Source organism: Colletotrichum fructicola, assembly GCF_000319635.2.
Source record: "Colletotrichum fructicola Nara gc5 chromosome Unknown KSG_Nara_v1_contig02, whole genome shotgun sequence".
NCBI classification, from domain to species: Eukaryota; Fungi; Ascomycota; class Sordariomycetes; order Glomerellales; family Glomerellaceae; genus Colletotrichum; species Colletotrichum fructicola.
Window position 1 is genome coordinate 502754 of NW_027094052.1, and position 20338 is coordinate 523091.

At 55.4% G+C, this 20338-nt stretch overlaps 5 protein-coding genes across 5 annotated transcripts; 3 read left to right on the forward strand and 2 right to left on the reverse strand.

The window, feature by feature from the left end:
- Positions 1 to 682: 682 nt before the first annotated feature.
- Positions 683 to 2220, forward strand: CGGC5_v002826 (uncharacterized protein; the record flags this gene model as incomplete). The annotated part of the gene is made up of 2 exons (XM_032031709.1): positions 683 to 1004; positions 1061 to 2220. 2 exons carry the CDS (start codon positions 683 to 685, stop codon positions 2218 to 2220), a joined length of 1482 nt encoding a protein of 493 aa, XP_031888867.1.
- A 305-nt stretch (positions 2221 to 2525) lies between these two features.
- FAL1 (ATP-dependent RNA helicase FAL1) lies at positions 2526 to 4034 on the reverse strand (the record flags this gene model as incomplete). The annotated part of the gene is made up of 5 exons (XM_032031710.2): positions 2526 to 2542; positions 2601 to 2634; positions 2742 to 2779; positions 2829 to 3869; positions 3926 to 4034. The coding sequence occupies 5 exons, from the start codon at positions 4032 to 4034 to the stop codon at positions 2526 to 2528; spliced, it is 1239 nt and encodes a 412-aa protein (XP_031888866.2).
- A 483-nt stretch (positions 4035 to 4517) lies between these two features.
- On the forward strand, positions 4518 to 6065 carry sap61 (Pre-mRNA-splicing factor sap61; the record flags this gene model as incomplete). Its single annotated transcript, XM_032031713.1, has 1 exon — positions 4518 to 6065. The coding sequence occupies one exon, from the start codon at positions 4518 to 4520 to the stop codon at positions 6063 to 6065; it is 1548 nt and encodes a 515-aa protein (XP_031888652.1).
- A 1160-nt stretch (positions 6066 to 7225) lies between these two features.
- sid1 (Serine/threonine-protein kinase sid1) lies at positions 7226 to 8222 on the reverse strand (the record flags this gene model as incomplete). Its single annotated transcript, XM_032031714.1, has 2 exons — positions 7226 to 8048; positions 8101 to 8222. The coding sequence occupies 2 exons, from the start codon at positions 8220 to 8222 to the stop codon at positions 7226 to 7228; spliced, it is 945 nt and encodes a 314-aa protein (XP_031888653.1).
- A 4949-nt stretch (positions 8223 to 13171) lies between these two features.
- Positions 13172 to 14274, forward strand: SLX1 (Structure-specific endonuclease subunit SLX1; the record flags this gene model as incomplete). The annotated part of the gene is made up of 2 exons (XM_032031715.1): positions 13172 to 13407; positions 13578 to 14274. The coding sequence occupies 2 exons, from the start codon at positions 13172 to 13174 to the stop codon at positions 14272 to 14274; spliced, it is 933 nt and encodes a 310-aa protein (XP_031888650.1).
- Between the last annotated feature and the right edge of the window lie 6064 nt (positions 14275 to 20338).

A 20338-nucleotide genomic window follows, 5' to 3' on the forward strand; every position in this document is an offset into this window, starting at 1 on the left:
CGAGAAACCTGGGGACCCGCAGCGAAGCATGAACAAGGATCCCGCTGGCCTGTCTCCCGTCACAGCCAACCGAACCATCCTCCCCCACCGCTGGCCCCTGGCCGCAGGTCAATCCACATCGCGGGCCCCCTCCCCTGGAACAATGGAGAGAAAGAGAGAGAGTGAGAGGCAAAGAGGATGTGTGTGTGGCTTCGGTATATCTACGAGGCAGACCCGCCATGCGACCACCCCCTCCTCCGAGGTCGTTTCGATCTTGTTCCCCCCTTCTCGTCCTTTTCGGAGCCGGCCCATTACTTTCTCTAAAACCCAAATTTTCGATTCTTGACGAAACAATTTATTTGAACGAGATACGAAAAAAAGAACCATGACGAGCTAGCATCGTCTTTTCCAGGCGAAAAATCAAAAAGGAAAAAAAGGAAGAAACCAGTAAAACGTACCGATTCTTACGAAACGAAACGAGAGCAAGAGAGAGCCACTGGTGGCGGACGGAGACGATCACAATTCCATTCATTCACTCATTCACTTCTCATCAACAACGACTTTCATTCAGCAAAACACCACCGACGACTTCACAAACTCGGACCTTTTCGAGCCAGACACAGCCAAGCCATGGCATCAAACTGAACCATTCAAAATACTTTACAGTCTTTTCATTCATTTATATATACTTTTATTGCACAAAATGCCTCCAACAGCCTTTGCCCTACTCGCCCTCCGCGCCACCGAAAACGCCGCCGCCGCTGCCTTCACATCACACACCAACTCAACCGACCAATTACTCAACACCACCGCAGCAGCAGGAGGAGGAGGAGAACCGGGTCACCGCGAGTGGAATGGCGGCTCCGTCGTGCCCGTTGCCGTCATCTCGGCCGTGCTGTCGACCGCCTTCGTGGCCATGCGCTTCTACACCCGCATCTACATCCTGCGCTCAGTCAAGTGGGAGGACTGGTTCATCCTCATGTCTCTCATCTTCGCCATCGCAACGAGCGGGGGTATGATATCACGTACGTTCAACCTCCCATCTCACATTCATGCGCCCTTGAACTAACAAGAACAACAGAACTCAACTACGGCCTGGGCCACCATCTACGCTCCGTCGGCGCCTCATTCCCCGTCTACATCCAAACAGGCATCCTCACGAACCTCTTCTACTCCATCTCCCTGACCCTCACCAAAATCTCCATCCTGCTCCTCTATATCCGCATCCTCACCTACGACCTCGTCCGCCTCCTCGGCAAGGTCCTCCTCGGCCTCGTCATCCTCACCCATACCTGGATCATCGCCTCCATCCTCACGACCTGCATCCCCCTCTCCGCCGCCTGGTCCTACGACCCCGCCAACCCGCCGCTCTACTGCCACCCCGTCCCCGTCTTCTGGCTCAACGCCGTCCTCCACATCCTCACCGACTTCATGATCTTCATGCTGCCCCTGCCCGTCATCTCCAGCATGAGCCTGCCCCGCAAGCAGAAGACGGGCCTCTACTTCGTCTTCTGCCTCGCCTTCCTCGTCTGCGCCATCTCCATCCTCCGCCTCGTCGCCGTCTTCCACACCGACGAGTCCAACGCCCAGGTCGCCGACGTCACCTGGTCCGCCGTCCGCGTCGCCAACTGGACCTCCCTCGAGGTCCACATCGCCATCGTCACCGCCTGCCTGACCACCCTCAAGCCCCTCCTCAACGCCCTCTTCCCAAACCACGCCTGCGGCGCCACCATCAACGACAGCCCCCTACCGCTCAAGACGGCCAGCCCCGCGGAGGAGGCCCGCCGCCGCAAGGACTTTGAGGAGAACTTCTCCACGGGTGATGTTGATGGGTACCGCCGCCCGCTGACCATCGGCACCAAGTCGAACAGGCCAAAGGTCAGGCGGGACACGTTTGCGAGCCTCGTTGCGGACCGCAAGAGCACTCTAGAGCACCTGGAAGTCGCGACGCCGACGTCGGCAACGAAGTTGTCTGATAAGGAGGGCGAGGAGTTCAAGCTGCCCGAGGTCCAGCCGCCGTCGCCTTTCGGGAGGTTCTCAAGCTGGACGCGGGGTTCGAGGTTGCAGATCCCAGGCGTGACGAGAGGCGCCAGTGTGAAGCACGAACGCTTCGGGTCAACGGCAACGACGAGAGGGAGGCACGAGCGGTTCCCGTCGAACGTCACCTGGGCTTCGACTCACCGACGGTATGAGTCTATTGACGAAGAGGTGCCACAGGTACCCGGGAGGCGGCTGATTTAAGGCGAGATTGTGTACGATGGACGAGGCGTTGAGTGCTTTTGAGCGAACATGTATACCAAGCGAGTTTATGAGAGGCCATTGAGCCCTGGTTTGGATTTCAGCGCGGAACGCGCCATCATGTATATATAGCATCACAGTCGATGACATTGAAGGGACGAAAAGGTGGCAAAGGGTAGCATGCTGTTTTATACCCCTTCAGCGCGACACGCGGCTGTTTGTAGTAGTACGAATAATGACATTTTCTTGCGTCATCCTCAATCCCAGGATCGCTTGTGAATTTCCATTCATCCGCACACCGATTTGGTTTATAACAATCTGATATCTTGCAAAAGACCTGTCAGCATCACTGAGAATGCAGGCTAGAGCGAGGATATGCTCACCTGCTTCGAAATAAAGCCCCCTTCCTCCACGTCTCTAGGCCAGACGACCCTTTCGTCTGCCTTTTTGATTTTCATGACCCGTCAAAATGACGAAGCCTCATCTGGTATCATTCTTTTTGCTTAAGAAATGAGATCGGCCACGTTCATGGGCATCTCATCAATCTGGGTAGAGTAGTACACTGCAGTCGTTAGCATCCATGTACAAGTTAGGGCTCGGGCAATACTGACACTCAATGTCTCTCAAGATGCGCACATCCTCGCTAGTAACGAAGTTGATAGCGACACCCTTCCTTCCAAAGCGACCACTCCTACCAATGCGGTGGATGTAGTTCTCACGGTTGCTCGGCAAATCATAGTTGATCACCAAGCTGACCTGCTGCACATCGATACCGCGGGCCCACACATCCGTGGAGATCAACACACGGCTGTTGCCCTGACGGAAGTCCTGCATAATGCTGTCGCGCTCCTTCTGCGGCATGTCACCGTGCATACTGCTGACCGTAAAGTTGGCCTCGCGCATCTTATCCGTCAGCCAATCGACCTTTCTGCGTGTGTTGCAGAAAATGACGGCCTGCGTGATGGTGAGCGTGTCGTAGAGATCGCACAGCGTATCGAACTTCCAGTCCTCCTTCTCGACCGCGATGAAGTACTGCTTCAGGCCCTCGAGGGTCAACTCGTCACGCTTGACGAGGATGCGCACAGGGTCGGTCATGAACTTGGTCGTCATGTCGAGCACGTCGTACGGCAGCGTGGCGGAGACGACGACGACCTGCGTCGCGGGGGGCAGGTAGCGGTACACGTCGTAGATCTGCTCGCGGAAACCTCTGTTGAGCAGCTCGTCCGCCTCGTCGAGGACCAGCATCTTGATGTGGCGGGTGCGCAGGTGTCTGCGGCGGATCATGTCGGCGACGCGGCCGGGGGTACCGGAGACAATGTGCTGGCCGTAGTCGAGCTTGCGGATATCCTCGCCGACGTTGGTGCCGCCAATGCAGGCGTGGCACTGGACGTTCATGTAGTCGCCGAGGGCCATGACGACGGACTGGATCTGGGTCGCGAGTTCGCGGGTCGGGGAGAGGACAAGGGCTTGGGTCTCGCGGACGGCCGTGTCGATGACTTGCAGCATGGAAATGGAGAAGGTCGCGGTCTTACCCGTGCCGGACTGGGCCTGGGCGATGGTGTCGCGACCCTTGCAAACCTGGACGATGGCGCGGGACTGGACGGCGGACGGGGACTCGTAGCCGTAGGCGTAGATGCCGCGTAGGAGGTTCTCTACGGGATTATCGTTAGAAAATGATGCAATTGCTCGTGGTGATGGGGAGCCTTACCCTTCAGCGACATGGACTCGAAGGTCGGGTGGACAGTGACTTCCTTGGAGGTGGAGAACTCCATCCTCTCGTCCGCCTTACGGTCGATTCCGCTACCGCCTTCAGCCATGATGATCTCTGTTGTATTTTCGGGGAGGTGTTAAGTGGTTGTTGTTGCGACGTCGAAGTCGAGGGTCGTGATGTACAGGTGCAGACAAGGCGAAGCCGAGGGCGAAATTTTAGAGGGGCGCGCCAAAAGCTTCAGCGCGCTCTGCTGCAGGCTGCGAGTCGCAAACCAGACGACAGCTGTCTCGGGCCGGAACATCCTGCTGCCGGCCTGTCAAAATGACCAGACGCGGCGCAAGGCACCCCGTTAACACAGTGCATCTAGCGCTTTTCCTACCCAAATTGGAGAGCTAAAGCAGGCCTTATTCAGTGGAACCGACAACACCAGGCACGCCGCGCCAGCCTTCCGCCGCGAGTTTTCCAGAAGCTGCGAAAGCCGCGCCAAACACTCGACCTCGACAATCACCTACCTACACAACTCTCCTCACTCTCCCTCGCCCGTCCACGCCGCGCGTCGCCGACCAAAACCCCCCTTCGGACCGCGAAAATGGTCGGCATCCTCGAAGAACAGCGCTACATCCACGAGGACCTCGAGCGCCTCGAGCAGGGCATCGCAGACCGCATCGCGGACGAGCCGAAACACATCCGCGACCGCCTCAACCGCGACCACGAGGTCTCGCAGCTGCTCGACCAGATCCAGGCGCAGTCCGCCAAGCTGCTCGACATCTACGCCGACGCCGGCGGCCAGCGCTCCCGCGAGATCCAGAGCATCGGCACCGGCGACCCGTTCGAGGAGTTCTACGCCCAGATCAAGGACGTCCGCGAGCACCATGCAAAGTACCCCAACGAGCAGGCCGAGAACTCGGAGCTGCGCTACCGCATGAAGAAGGAGGGCGACGGCGAGATGATGCCCTACATCATCGACCGCATCTTCACCGGCGAGGAGGGCTTCGGCCGCTTCTTCGACCTGCACACCTGCCACGAGAGCTACCTCAACCTGCCCAACGTCAAGCGCCTGTCGTACCTGCAGTACCTCGAGGTGTTTGACAACTTCGCCCCCGGCTACGGTGGGCTGAAGCGCAGCGAGAAGCTGACGGACCAGTACTTCAAGTACGTCGGCGAGCTGGCGGGGTATCTCGAGTCCTTCATGCGGCGCACGCGGCCGCTCGAGAACCTGGACAAGGTCTTCCACGGCTTCGACAACGATTTCGAGACGGCGTGGGAGAAGGACGAGGTGCAGGGCTGGCAGGACGACGCCGCCGCCGCCGCCGCGAGGGAGAAGAGCAGCGCGGAGACGGTCTGGTGCGAGGACTGCGAGAAGGAGTTCAAGAACGAGAACGTGTACAGGTCGCATCTCACGGGGCGGAAACACATCAAGGCCGCCGAGGCGCGGAAAGTACGGCAGGAGGAGGACGGCGGCGACGCCGCAGCAACATCAACAAACGGCGGCGGCGTCAGGGTGTCCGCGACGAGGTTGAAGGAACGCGCCGTCGCGGAGCGCGAGTACCGCGTCAAGCGCCTCGCGGCCGCCATGTCCACGGAGCGCGGCGACACCCGGGTCAACGTGGAGCGGAAGCAGGGCATGACGGAGCGCGAGCGCCAGCAGGAGCTTGAGAGCTACCTCAGCCTGTCCTCGGCACCGCCCGGCGGCGGCGGCCAGGTCGCGGGGGGCGACGACGAAGAAGGCGATGAGGACGGCGAGGACGGCGAGGAGAAGATCTACAACCCGCTCAAGCTGCCGCTCGCGTGGGACGGCAAGCCGATCCCGTTCTGGCTGTACCGCCTGCACGGGCTGGGCGTCGAGTTTCCCTGCGAGATCTGCGGCAACTTCGTGTACATGGGCCGGCGGGCGTTCGACAAGCACTTCAACGAGGCGCGGCACGTCCACGGCCTCAAGTGCCTCGGCATCACCAACACGGCCCTGTTCCGCGACATCACGAGCATCGACGAGGCGACGAACCTCAACGACAAGATCCAGCGCGAGACAAAGAAGACCAAGGTCGACGAGGGCAGCATCGTCCAGATGGAGGACGCGGAGGGCAACGTCATGCCCGAGAAGGTGTATTACGACTTGCAGAAGCAGGGTCTGCTGTAAAGGGCCTGGTTCTAATCACGGTGAGAGCGGTCATGGGAAGAGCGGCGCACAAGGCGAAGAAGCAAACTGTCTGCCTGGGCGATGCCCTGAGCTGCAGGTACACACGGAATCTGTAAATGTAGTAGACACAGCCGACATGGCTTATCGCTTTCGAAAAAGCATGAGATTGCACTGTAGAAGGTATAATGGAGTCAAAAAGGGATACCATTTCATCAATACTCGTTCCTCGTTCGTCCCACAATCTGCCTGTTGTTTGGCGGCGTAGATCAGTCCGAACCACAATCAAACTCGACAAGCATTTACCATCGACAACGTACCCAGCTGAACGCATTGCGACGACGCGATTCAGCCGGACCCGTAGATACAGCAAATTCCCACAAAAATCGGTTTCTGGCTGTCCGATTCATACATGCACCCTCCTGATGGAGAGAAATCTCTTCAAAAGGTTGCTTTGATAACCCCAAAAAACTCATCAATGTGGCAAAACTCAGAAACATGCGCTCTCCACCGCTGATGTCATACCAAAACCCCGACGTCAAAGCCCCCCTTTCACTAGTTTACAACACGGGGTTTTCACATGAAGGTCGGTTGAATGCAATCAAGTCCTGCGACGTCAGATGGAAGAAGCTCCTCTAAAAGTTTAGGCTTATTGATCACAGTCGATATGGACCAGGGAACAGAATGATGTAGTAAATCGCGCCATTCTTTTTGATATGGCTGCATCCGGTCGGCTTTTCTCGCCAATCTCGGTTTTGTCTATGTTCTAGTTTCTATGTACAGTACCGCCGGGGCTTCTTTTTTGTTGTCTTGATCCTGTACCAAGCCGAAAACACGCCCAAACGACTTTTGGTTGTAGTCTTTTTTCTGTTTCCCTGTATCCCAGTTGAAAGCAATCGCAAGTGCCCAAATGCAGGGCTCGCTATATGAATCACATAAAACCCGACCGTTTGTTCCCCAAAACAAATGGAATGTTCCGTGGCCCTGTCGCCGTTTTTTCTTCCGCATTAGGTATCTCTATGGTGTAATCATCCCCTGTGGTAAAAAGGCTGTCTTTTGTGACGCCATCAAGTAGTCGCTTGCTTTATCCGTTTTGATCGGATCTTCTTAATCCCGTAGGATCTCATTCGTAATCGTAAAAGGAAAGGTTGATTAGAGGTTTCTTAGTCCTCGAAGAGGCCAGACATCTCCTCCAGAAGCTGGTCGGCGGTGGGGCGCTCAGCAGCGTCCATGCGCATGATGCGGTTGATGAAGTGCGACGCGGTGCGGTAGTCAAGGGGCTCAACCTTGCGGCCGACGGTGAGAGCCTTTGCAGCCATGGCCTTGCCGGGACGGGCACGCTCGAGGTAGGTCTCGGGGATGGCACCGAAGCGGCGGGATTGCTGGCGGAGGACCTCGAAGATGTAGCTGCGGTCATGGTAAGATGCGTTGGTCGGGCGGAAGGGGTTGTAGTCTCCGCCGTGGAGCAGCGCAATCATCATCGATCCAAAAGCCCAGATGTCGCTGGCAGTGCCCCAGGGAACCTCCATCAACACCTCAGGGCTGGTCCAGATGGGAGCACCGATCAGGAAACCCTTGCGCGCAACATCGGAGTCGACGGAGTAGGAAGCGCCAAGGTCGCCGATCTGGACGTCGGAGAAGCGAAGGTCCGGGTCGGCTTCGGATTCGGAGGCGTAGTTGACGAGAATGTTGTCGGGCTTGATGTCGGTGTGGACGTAGCCATCCTTGTGGAGGGTGGACAGGCCGCGGAGGACAGCGCGGGCGACGAAACGGATCTCGCGGTTCGTGAGAGGCTTCTTGACGGTTGCCTTCAGAAGAGTGTCGTCCATGTGGCGGAGGACAATCATGGGTGCGTCTTGCTGGATTTCGTCGATAACCGGGCGGAGGAAGGGGTTGCCCTGGAATTTGCGAAGGACATTGTGCTCGTTCTGGGCACCGGAGATGCCTTGAACGCCCTTAACGATGGACTTGTTGCCCAGGGGGTTTCTGATGAGAGTTAGCTAGGGAAAGACACAATGATATTTCGCAGCTGACTTACGTAGCAATCCAGACACCTTCGCGGATCTTCTTCTGAATGGTGTACCTGCTGGCGTTTCCGAGCAAGATTTGGCCAATCTCGAGGGACGGGGTCCCGAAGGCGGCGAGACCTCTGGGAATCATTTTCGGGTATGTGTGAGAAAAGTCGTCGGAGTTTGAGAGTTGCGGGGGTTCGGAGTATCTGGTGTTCGTAGTTCGTGATATTTCACTTCCTTATGTGACAGCTTCGAGTGGCTGTCTGAGAAGGACCAGGTCGATAATGGTCATTACGTATATACCGAATCCGATTCGTAATGGAGAAAGGTCTAGCACGCGATTCCGGTCATCTAAAGGAACCTTGTCGAAATAAACCCTCGAATAAAAGCAGGTCTATTTAAAAGACGGAGTCGTCGAAGAGATTGAAGAGTCGAAAAGGTTGAGGTGAGTTGGTTGTCTGAGCAGAGTAGCAGAGCTGGAGCAAGTTGAGTCGGAGGAGCAACGCTTCTTTAACGGGCAGCCGGGTACTTTCCTGCGGTACCTGAGCGACCTAAGGGCAGGGCGACGTGCAGGGGTGGCGGAGGCGTGGATGTGGATGCGGTGTGGGTGGGGAGTGGACGCGGGAGTGGATGGGGGTCCTTTTAGCGTCAGCGGAAGGCAAAGTGAATTTCTGGGGACGGTACGTACCTTCCAGGGCGCTGAAATTGGAACACACATACACCACACACCAGCAAGGTAGAACAGCCAGCAATTGCAAAAGACAATGGGAGAAGCCCCAGCACCTGGAGAGCAAGCCTTAGCGTTCGTGGGATTGGCAATGGAAGATTGTGTGGCACCCAGAGCAGCAGTCCAGAGTCAGACTTGTCTCCCCTGATTGCAGCAGGACTGGCAAGCCGGACGCCGGAGTTAATTAATGAGTAGTAAGGTAGCATACACCGGCCGCTGCAGTGAATATGGCGGCGCCTTGCCTGACCGAACGACCATCCAGACCGAACACCTCGCTGCCCTGAGAATAGACGTCTCCCGCCTGTCGCGATGAGTGCCGGCTGGGCGCGGCTTGGCTGGCACTCAGCACTGGCTTCTTCTAGATAGCTTTGGACCATGGACCAGCCATCGTCTTTGGGTATCAGCACTGGCATTGGCACTGGCCGTGACCATCGCCCGGAATAGTAGCTGGCAGCAGTTCAGCGAAAGAACCAGCGGCTGCCACGGGGCGTGCACGATCGTCAGCGGTGAGGCAAATGAGTTCGCTCCGTTTAGTTTCAGTGGACTTGGGGGGGACACCAGTCATCCGGGTCCAGAATAATCAACAGCCCCCTCCGCTAGGAGAAAAAAAAAAGATTTTTCTTCTAGTGCTCGTGTCGGACGGCACCCATGCCAAGGTACGTGCATGGTTCTACTGCATAGTAGTGATCGGACTGTGTGATGGAGGGTGGCCTATCGGTCTATCGCCGTGGCATTGGCCGTCGACAGCGGTCTAGATCGTCCTGCTGCCCGGCGGAAACACTTGCAACGCACAGTGTCGAGCTGTTCGCAAACAGCAGACGGTAAGCCATTGTTGGAAGGTCTGGAGCTGCTTCACCTTGGAAGAGGAGTCAAGACGAGTCCAACGAGCACTGATCTGCAAGGATGAACCACAGCGGGAGAAGCTTGCCGTAGGGGTCCCCTCCTCCTTTTCCAGGTACGCGCCCACCTCTTCAAGCTCTGCTCCAACCTGGACACCCTCTCACCACACGAGGACACCATCAGCGGCCACGGGTTGATAAGGTGTGACTCCGTCAGCCGCCCTGGTTGGCTGGCACGTCGCTGTCACCGACAGACCGGACTGCTTCCGTTACCCTGAATGCCTGTTGTGCCGGGGGCTGGACGTGTTCGGTGCATACCCGGATTTTGCGACTCGTTCTGCTGTTGCATTCGCTGCACCACCATCTGCATCTGAAATGCCCGGGAGGGTGGTGTGCTTCTTTCGTCGGCTCCGGCTCCTATCTGCCAGACTGCCATTCCAGCTGCAGGCTGGGTTCCGTGATCTTTAGGTCCAGATAAGGTGACTGGTCAAACGACGACAAAAGGAGGCTCTGGTGGACGGCAACTCGCGAATCGTGTTCCGGGAGCCGGCCACGTCCACAGCGGCCACAGTCATCCGCCACGGCTTGCATAGTTGGTAAGCCATGCTCCGCAAGCGTTACGCCAGTCAGTTGAGGAGGCTTTTTGGGGCGCTTTGCTGGGGGAACAGGCCAAAGGATGTGCTCGTTTGGCTGGTGCTTGATCTCCTTCGGGATTAGGAATAGAACAGCAAGCTCAGCTTGGCAGCATCTGCGTTCGCTTCTGCAGCTGCACTTGCACTCGCAATCTGCATGCCAGGGGCCCTGGTGTGTCCACAGCAGCATTGTCCACAGCGGTGTCCGCATCGTCCAGTGTCTCAAACTCGGTCAAGAAAACCCCAGACTCAGAGTCAATCAAGCGTGGCGGGGCCGGCGTCGGAGGCGAACAATGGCGACATGGCTTGTAGGTCAGCTCCAGAGTCGGAATGCTGCCTCCACGGCACACCTCATTGATCGGCAAGCGAGAAGCAATACGCAGCGAGAATGCCACTTGAGAGTGACAATCGCCCGTGCTCCAATCATTTGCGGAGGACTGGAGAGGATCGCATGCGGGTGAAGGTGGTTCTGTAGGGCAGTAGTGTAGGCCAAAAAATGATGTGCGCTGGGACACCATGATGCAGCTCCAGTGCCTATCGACAAGTTTGAGTCTGTTCCCTGGGATCTGATCTCTGGGGCTGGCAGAAGAGAAAGAGGGGTCAAGTGTTGCATAGTCTGTCCTCTTGGTGCTCCGGCTCGTGTTCAGGCTGTTCTTCCAAGCTGACCTCTTGCTTCGGTCTGGTCGGGTCTCTCCAGTCCGTGTCTCTGGAAGCCTCGATCGGTGCGACCGGCGGTGGTGGTGGTGGTTGGTATGCGTAGTAAGTGCGGTCGGGCACTGTAGCCGGCCACAACTGCGTAAGCACCAGATCATCAGGGCAGTGAACAGCCTGTTTCTATTTTGTGAAGACGAGTGAGGCACTGCACTGACGCCATGCTGGTGGTGCTGGGTAGGACGGCTTTCCATGCTTGGTAATAATGGACAGGATGGTGTGATCTGAATTCATCATCTTGATTCCTGAGAGGCGGCCCCGTGCCCTGCCTGACCTGATGAAGCTGAAGTGAATCTGATGCTGATGCTGATGCTGACCTGACGCTGAGCCTGGTATGTCGGCTGGGCTCTCGACTCGTCTCGATGAGCTTCGTTCGATCACTTGGGCACTCTGTCTGTGGCATGCCATTATTGGATACTCGTCAGGTGTCTGTCTGGCGCGAGTCTCGTGCGTAATTTTGTTTAACAACAGACGGCAAGGGGGTCGCTGATGTGAAACCGGCATCGCGGGGTGCATCCGCTTGGAGGTTGGACAAGAGCTTGAAGCTTGCACGTCCGGCTGGTGTTGCTTGGCCGTGTTGCTTCCATTTGCTGCTTTTGGGGGACAATTGCTGACGACTGACTGCAGACGGGATGGTATGCTGTTCAGTCGGTGTGTCGGCGATGTGCCAGCCAATTGGCAAGTGACGGGGTGGTGTTGCGGCGTGGGAGCTTCCCTTGTCGTGACCCCCGTGCCCCCCCAAGGTTTGCTCATCACGGGACGAAGTGTTGCAACATGGGAATTTTAAAATAAAATCATAAAAACATGGGGGAAATGGATGGGGCGGGGAATTCGGGGAAGACGAGGAACCCAGCCGGACCACGATGCCAACCCACGGGCAGTGGACACACCTGCCAACGGGAAGGCGTGCCTTGGCCATGCGGCAGGCGGTAGCGGTCCTACCTTACTTGCCTAGCAGGTGCCTGCCCGTAAGGAAGGAAGGAAGGGAGGGGGGTGGCTCTTTCTTACTCTAGCTGCTGTTTCTTGTTCCTGCCCATTGCTGCTGCTGCTGCTGCTGCTGCTGCTGCTGCACTCCTGCCCTCAGACTGATCCAGCCTCCAGGCCAGGCTGGTCCTTCCTTCTGTCTCTCACTCTCTTTCCCCCAGTGACTCTTTCCGTGGGTTGTGGCTTCCTCCCAAATTCTGCCCTTGCCCAAAATTGACCACCTGAACTGCCACAGCCCCCCGAAAAAGAACTAGCGCCGTTCAACTCCCGACAGATGGTTCTATTTTGGATCCAATAGAAAACAAGGCCGTCACAAAACATTCCAACGGCAGCATTGCATTCCCTTCCCCGATTTTCCTCCCCTCTGACATTTCTCCCCCAAGAATTGCTTGTTTCCCCTATTTCGGTTTCTTTTCCCCTTTGATTCATCCTCATCTCACCCCCACGACAGCACCGAGGTCCCCTGCTTCGCCTCCTCTGTCATCCAGCGTGCCAGTCACTGTGTCTCGCTGCCACCCCGGCCTGCAGCTGCATCGTCTTACCCCAAGCTCGAGATTCATCAAGACTCGGATGCGCACCTGACCATTGTCAATTTGTCGGTCCCCCTGCCCGAGTGCGACCCCGACGCCAGGGAATCCGAAAATCCAATTCCATCCCATTCCCCGGGGGCAGCTCTAGCTCTAGCTACCCGAGTCTCCGACGCCGACATCGCTAAGGCATTCGTACCTGCAGTGCTGCAGCACCTCTTTCCTTCTCCCACCGGACTGGCAGCTGCAACCGCAGTCGCAAACCTTTCACACCGCTCACCGCTCACCTTCGCTGTCACCTTACCTCCCTCACCTTACCGTCACCTGGTCATCGGCTTCATCTTCCCCGTCGTCAGGCCCTGTTCGCCTCACCGCGAGCCACAAACAACACCACCAAGACCGACACGAGCACCACCGCCGTCGCTATTCACACCTCCTATGCTATCACCAGCATAGGTAGCTCATCATCTGCATTACTTCCTCACCGGTCCCCGACCACGCCGACACACGCCCAAAACCGCGGCCACGTACGCTCCTCCAACTTACAGCTTACAGCCCGGAGTCTAGGCCCAGGCCTGTCCACTGCACAAGCGCAAGCACAACTCACTCATCCTCCCTCCAAAACACGTCGCACAATGTCCTGAGTCCTGACTCCGTCCCGTCTCCCCTGCCGAGTCATGCCCGTTCAGTCCAAGCCCATCCCCGCCCTTTACACGGTGTATATCCTCCGTTCCACCGTACGCCACGCGTCTCTCTACATTGGCTCGACTCCCAATCCCCCCCGCCGTCTGAAGCAGCACAATGGCGAGGCTCGCGGCGGTGCTGCTCGCACATCTCGTCTGAGCTTGCGGCCCTGGGAAATGGTTGGCCTGGTCTCCGGCTTTCCGGGTAGCATCGCTGCTTTGAAATTCGAGTGAGTACACTTTCCCCTCCCGTCTCGTTCGTCTCGCACGCTACTGCCGCTTATCATGCCTCCCTTCCCTTCGGACGAAGTCTCCCCGAACCACCCCTCTAGCTTACCTTTCACGATGCTCCCTTGCTTTTAGCATATGCTGGTGCCCGTGCTGATCAAAAGACAAACAGGTGGGCGTTGACCAATCCCCATCTCTCCTTGCACATACCTTCTGCGTCGCGAATCGCCGTTTCGACTGGAGTTAAGAAGAACGGCCACCCGCGCCGACCCCGCGCGAGCTTAGTCTCAATTCTCTCCAACCTGCAACTCTTATTAAGCGTTCCGAGCTTCTGTCGGTGGCCGCTGAAAGTCCACTTCTTCGCACGGGATGTATACTCGGCTTGGCAGACCGCCGCTGCAGCCTCGACACAACCCCTCCGGAACTCCCTTCCCGTCGTCACCGACTTCGGCCCCGCCCCCACAGCATCTTCAGACGAAGAACCTGTGCCTTGGGGAATCCATGCCTTGCCGCTGGACCACGCGCCTATGAAGGAATACGTGGAGAAGGGTCAGTCGATGACTTCGTTTGAGAGGGAGGGGAGCTGTGTCATCTGTAAAGAAGACCTGCCGCATGGCGAGGGCCTGGTTGCCATTTGTCCCAACGACGGATGCGAAGGGGCCGGCCATCTCTCATGTTGGGGTCGTCATTTCCTCCGTCGCGAAGAAGGCGCCCTCCAAGCTATTGTCCCTATTCAGGGTCGTTGTCCCCAGTGTCGGGGTGAGGTGCGGTGGATTGACATGATGAAAGAACTGACGCTGCGGGAGAGGGGCACCAAGGAGATTGAAGCCCTTCTCAAGAAGAAAAGGAAGCGGGCGAAGAAGGCGTGAGCCGAATCTCCCACAGAAACTGTGAGAAATCATCAAAATTCTGGCCCTCCTCAGGCAGGTTTGCTTTCTTGAGTCGCAGTGTCAGCAATTCCTTGTGCTTCTTGTGGAACAGAGAACAGCTTGTTCGACTGCAAGTTTGCGGTCGTGTTTGGCCTTGATGAACGCCCTGCTCTCAGGTTTGTTTTCAGATTCATTGCAGCAACGCAAGAACAATTCACCACTCCGCCCTTGTCTTTGAAAGTATCGACGGAGCTCGCGATTCGGACTCGATCGTCGGCGCCTACGTTGATCCTAGTACGAACCTGAACAGCTCCCCGCCATTTGTTGGCACTGGAATGTACGGTCGGGTTGCTAGAGGGAATTGAAACCCCCTTCCTAGCAGACCTGACCGATTGCCGGGTGTAGATGATATCCAGCGCTCGGTCGACAAGTGTCGCTCCAGCAAAGTCCGTCTACAGACAAGCTCGACAACGAAGTCAAGACGGCGGGGGATCTGCAATGTCGGTGAGCTTTGGCGCCACAGCTTAGGGTCTCCTGGAGCTAATGCTGCGAACGCTATAAACGCTGCCACTAGCTGGAATGCGAGTGACGATCGGCGTCCGATAAGAAACATCTCTCGTAGAAATTCAAATCAACCCAATCATGAATAAACTTCCACGAGATTTACACTTCCGGTTGACTGAGATGTGTCTTGGGAAGGGGAGGCTTTTCCCCGCGTTTCTGGTGTCTTTGGTTCACCAATGTCTCTTTTCCCCATCTGGGGCAGTCTTGCTTCGTGATGTCTTGACGCTTCGGGCTGTTGGTGGGAATGCTGGGTGACTCTCCGGATGCATATCATGAGTTCTTCGGAAACCCTCCATCTAGCACAGGTACCTGGAAGTCATGAAGTATCGGACACGTTCAAGAATCAGTTTGACGTACAAAGTGTTGTCTTGGTTTTGTCAGACGCCGGTGGCCTACCAGGCAATTGAAATCCATGAATACTTGTTTTTGGAAGTCATTGCATCCGGGGTAGTGCATACTGGCTGGTAGCGCAGCTGACGTCTCTCGTATGGGCCCGTTGCATTTATGAGGACTCTGTCGGGAGATATTTCGAAGATAATACTAAGGCAACGGGCAAGGTGAAGGATGAGACTTGTGCCTGGTGGAGAGGTCCTCTCGGTTTCGATCCTACAGGTGGTGTTCGCTGCTTGCTATCTATCGGCTTGGAAGTCATTACAAACATAGGCAACATGTCTAGTTTGTCGGTTGCTTCATCTAACCACAGATCTGACTTTGATACGGCACTCAACACATTACCGGTCATGTCGTCGTTACACAGAGGCGCGTGTCAATAGTTCAGGTCTGGGCAGTGTTGCCATCGCGATGATGAGGAATCTCGTCCGGGGAAGCCAGATATCTGATTTAAACCGAGCATTCTAGACCTTTGGAGCTCCGGGAAAGCACAATTGATTCCTATACTCTCAAAGAAGCTGTTTGGCCATCGTCGATTTCTGTCTGCGCGTCGACGACACAATAGAAGGGTGGCTATAGGAGAGGATCTGATTCCGAGAAGCGTCACTTCCGAGATTCTATCTAGAATAATGACGAAGAGAATACACGCTTGACGACGTGGATATAGGACAGTAGTTGATTCGGCATTTGCTGGTTGTGCTCGTCACGGCATGTGAAGGTCCCGACAAGAGTCGACTTGGACCTGACTTGTGCAGGAGGTGCCTGTTCTTGTCAACGATGTTAATTGCCGAGTCCTCCATAGAACATCTCTGAGCCGCAACTTGTAGCTTCTGAGGTGGCTTCCGAGGCTTTGGCGAGTGGTCGATGAAGCATTCGACAGCAACCACGCATGCAACAGAAAGGTGAGCGATAGGCCCTATTTAACGATACGCTTATGCCTTGGGTATAAATTTGTAACAAGTACGCTTTTCAAACGGCAAACAAAGACGAACAAGAATGGCGGGAATCGTTGTTTTTTTGTCGACTCCACAGCTTGCAAAAGAATAGCAACCACTATTGTGGCAGGCTTCAGGCAGGTGCTGTCATCTCGAGGGCTATGACTTGGGCTATTCGTGCCCTCGATCACCTTGGACGGTGGCGGACAACGCCTCCAGAGATTTGAGCGCGGCCGTGACCATCCCTCGCAGTTGAAGTCCGGGGAAGAGAAGGAATAGCTTATATTGTGTTCCTGTCATACTTATCACGATGACAGAGCATATTGGCGTACATTGTTTGTACAGAAGACCTAACACCTTGAACGCCTTTTAATAATTGCGGAACGGGTCATTGTTTGGTAACTCCCGGAAGCTGTGTTTTCTTGTTGCAAAGCAACTCATTTGTGATCAACGTTGCAGGGACAGAGACGGGAACACTGTCATCCCTCCATGGACCCGACGAACTTGCTTATAAGCCATGCCGTGCATCTGAAAGTGGCTCTTCAACCAATGATAACATGGCGAATATCATTTTGATAACACAAGCATGAACAACGAGGACCAGTTGCATGACCAGTTTGCTAAGACCCCATCCCCCCTACCACACGAGTACGCGTGACCTTCTTGGTGTTTGATCAAGGTATCTTTCCGGCAGTATTCATTTCTATTCAAGCCAAAGAACGACGATATTATCAATAAAGTCACTGCATCCATATCTTGAAGGCTCTCATGGAGCTGGGTGATAGATGCTCTCATGCCGCGCGTGCCGATGCCAGCCTGAACAGCCGCATGAGATCTCGCTGTCTCTCATCGGTGTTTGCTTGGTTGCAAGAGAACGTTCACAGGATCTCGCTCTGTCTTTTATGCGTAGACCCGACCCCCACCCCAGCACTTAAGGAGACAGAAGTAGATGAGGCGTCTATGGTTTATTACTTCCGATCAATCGAGAGACGATGTAACTGAACGAGCAAGTTTACTGACCACCCGGTTTCTCGCCATGGCCCATTTGTCTTCGGCATCTCTTCTCGGTCACAGTACAGAACTACAAGCTTCGACGACATCTTTGTGGGCTTCTGAGACCTTCTGCTAAAACTGGCTGCATTATATAACCTTTACCATGCACGAATGATTTCTCTGCCCGATATCTACTTGACTTCTCTTTAGTACCTGGAGCTCATGAGGTATTTATAGCTAATGCTTCTACAGACTACTACTTCTTCTTGTTCAACAGCGGAAGTGAAGGGGCTGCGCTAACTTCTACGTAGATGAGCTTTGCATCTGTACTGTCATGCCCTTGTCGTGCTTGAAGTGACTGTCCCGAGTTCTACGCGGTACCTCGAAGATAATTTGAACGTCCGTTGCGTTTTATGGTCACGATACACGATGGGTTCCGACGACGGACAAGGGTATGACAAGAACAACATAGATTTGCCAGCCCTCCACACAGAGTGCATAGCGAGCCCTGGATGGGAAACTGGGTCCTAGCCACAGAATGTACAGGTATGTACCAGTTTCATTCTGGTTGTTGTGGCCATCAAAGCCAGACAACGCTCTTTGTGTATTTATAACGCTCCGGGGGGCGAACCTGGAGCGTTGACAGACCCGGATGCACTATGCCGCTGAAAGCAAGCCTAATACGTATATTAAGAGGTTGTCCGTGGCAGTGGAACTAAACACTCTGCAGTTGCCAGACCTAGGGCTCGATTCTTCAAAGACTTGATACCAGTACGTGATGAAGAGGGTGACGAGACTCCTGGGACGTTACCAGGGCACATCAAGTCGAGAACTGCGGATTACGCTTCGCGAATGCGGGTTTTACATACTCTGTTCCAAGTGCCTGACATATAAGATGATATGCTGAAGACCCTAGCTAAAGATTTTCCAGACAATATTTGAGTTCGTCCTGGTCTGCCAGGAGTTCATTTTCGAGTAATCAATATATCAATACCTCTTGCATCTGCTGCTCCGTCCCATAAGCAAGGCAACAACACTAAAGATCGGCTGTCAGCATCTTCTTCTGATGATTCTGTAATAAATAGACATCCGATAGCAACCCCCTGGTAGGCTAGTGGAACACGTATGGCTCCATGTCGTCCGTTGGCTAGATTCATGGCTTTTCGAGTCTGATTTTTAACACATGTCTATCTCGAAGCTTTCATTGATGAAAGTTTGAGTAGTGTTCTCATTGCGTCTTATATATACATGCTTGAAGACATGTATATGACAGCAGTTGACGGCCAAGTCAGGAAAACACCGCGGACCAAAGGACCTGATATCGAAACCGACTCCCTCGCGGCCGATGACTAAGCCGGACCAATTGGATGCTTGAGGGCCAGAGATGAGGTGCAGGCCAGGTGTGCTGCAAAGATGAGTCGCCCGCCCCCGCAAACAGGGCTTATCCTCGGCCTTGGACCGATCTGGGACGCTAGGCGGGTTTCTCCAACGTCATACGGATGTGATTGGTTCGCTAAGCGATTGATAATGGCTAACCCCTGTCGAGTCAGTGACGGATATCAGATGCTCACTCGGTTTTTTTTTTGCTGCAGTTTTTTTCACCTGCGCGCGAGTGGGCACCCCCCGGCAAGGGAGACTGGAGGTGGTGGTCCGTGGCCACCCCGTGGCAGCGTGGACGCCTGGCACCATCGGCCGCCCCCGCGAGCCTTGCTGTTGGTGATTTTGGTGGAGGGCGGAGAATATTGAATGCATCACTGCAGTCACCGTCACAATGCTGACAATTCGGTGAGCAGGCCATTCTGTATGGCGGTGAATGCTGCGTAATCTTCGGATTATTGTCGCATGCTCCCCGACAGTCGCCAATCTGTCCCAAACACAATGGCCTCATCATTACCGCAATTGACTCCGGCAGGCAGGGCGGTATCCAGGATGATCGCACGAACGGCTTCGAATGATCGAGTCGGTGGCTCGGCCAGTAGCCGAATGAGCGTCGGACGATCAGCGCAACGACAGCCGGGGGATTGAACGACGACGGACTTCAGAGCGCGCACCTAGGACTCTAGGAGGTGACCTGACCTCGCGACGAGCCAGATTGAGCAAAGAGTGCTGCAGATGTGCGACCGTGCGCCCATGGAAAACGATTCATGGAACCTCCGCTGCGACGTCGTCGGCCCTGAGTGCGGCGGGTGTTTGTGTGTGTGTGTGTGTGTGGTGTGTCTGATGTTGCATGTTCCAAGGTTGGATGTCAGCTTTGGGGGGCGGATGTACCGCGGTACCTGGGCGGACCGGGTGTTTTATGTACCATCATACCCATCCTGGGGCAATTGGGGACGGAACTCCAGGGTTGATTTGTCTTCGGGCAGGTGTTTTCAAAGGGAAACGAATAATTATGTACTTTGGAGGAGATCGATTATTTTGGCGCATGCACTAGGTGGGCTGAATGACGGCTCCCTTTGATACGAGGCCCTTTGAATTCGATGCTGCTAGCCTGGTCTGGCAACTGGGACTCTTGTCTAGCTGGGTGATTTGCAAGCATAGCCCAACATCTCAGAGGAGGTTGTCAGGCACATACTCTTTGGATTGTCAGTGGATTGTCAGTGACAGTATACAAGTCGGGTAGCAATTGAAGATTTCCAGGTGAGGCTTCATCTGAGCCCGGGGAGAGGGGACGGGAGAGGCAGGGAAGAGGGGAACATCACTCTGCAGTGGAGGAGTCGTCTGAGGTGGACTTGGTGGCTTCCATGTGGACGTCATGAAGAAAGTATCGGGTACCTCTTCCCACTGGCGGAGTGGAGACTTGAAGTCCAGTGCGGACCCACTTGTAGTGGGATTTTGCACCGACAGACGTGAGCTGTCCCTTCCGTTCCGCGCCCATTTTTGCCTTCCTGCCTGCCCCGTCACCACCGTGAATGGAGGAATTGCACACTGCACTACCTACCTAGACCAGCACCAGGTACCCGCACCCACACCTGCCCTGGGCTATGTTTCTCCCACAGAGAGGCAGCACCTGCACTGCACCTGTTCTGCTGCACCTGCACTTGCTTTCTTCTGGCATGAGGGAAGAACTCCATTCTTTCTAGTCTTGTGCCTGTGCCTGCCTCTGTGCCTCTGCCTGCCTTGCCTTACTCATTCAGGTGCCCTTTCCCTCCCTTTCCATTACCCTCTCCCATACACACACAATC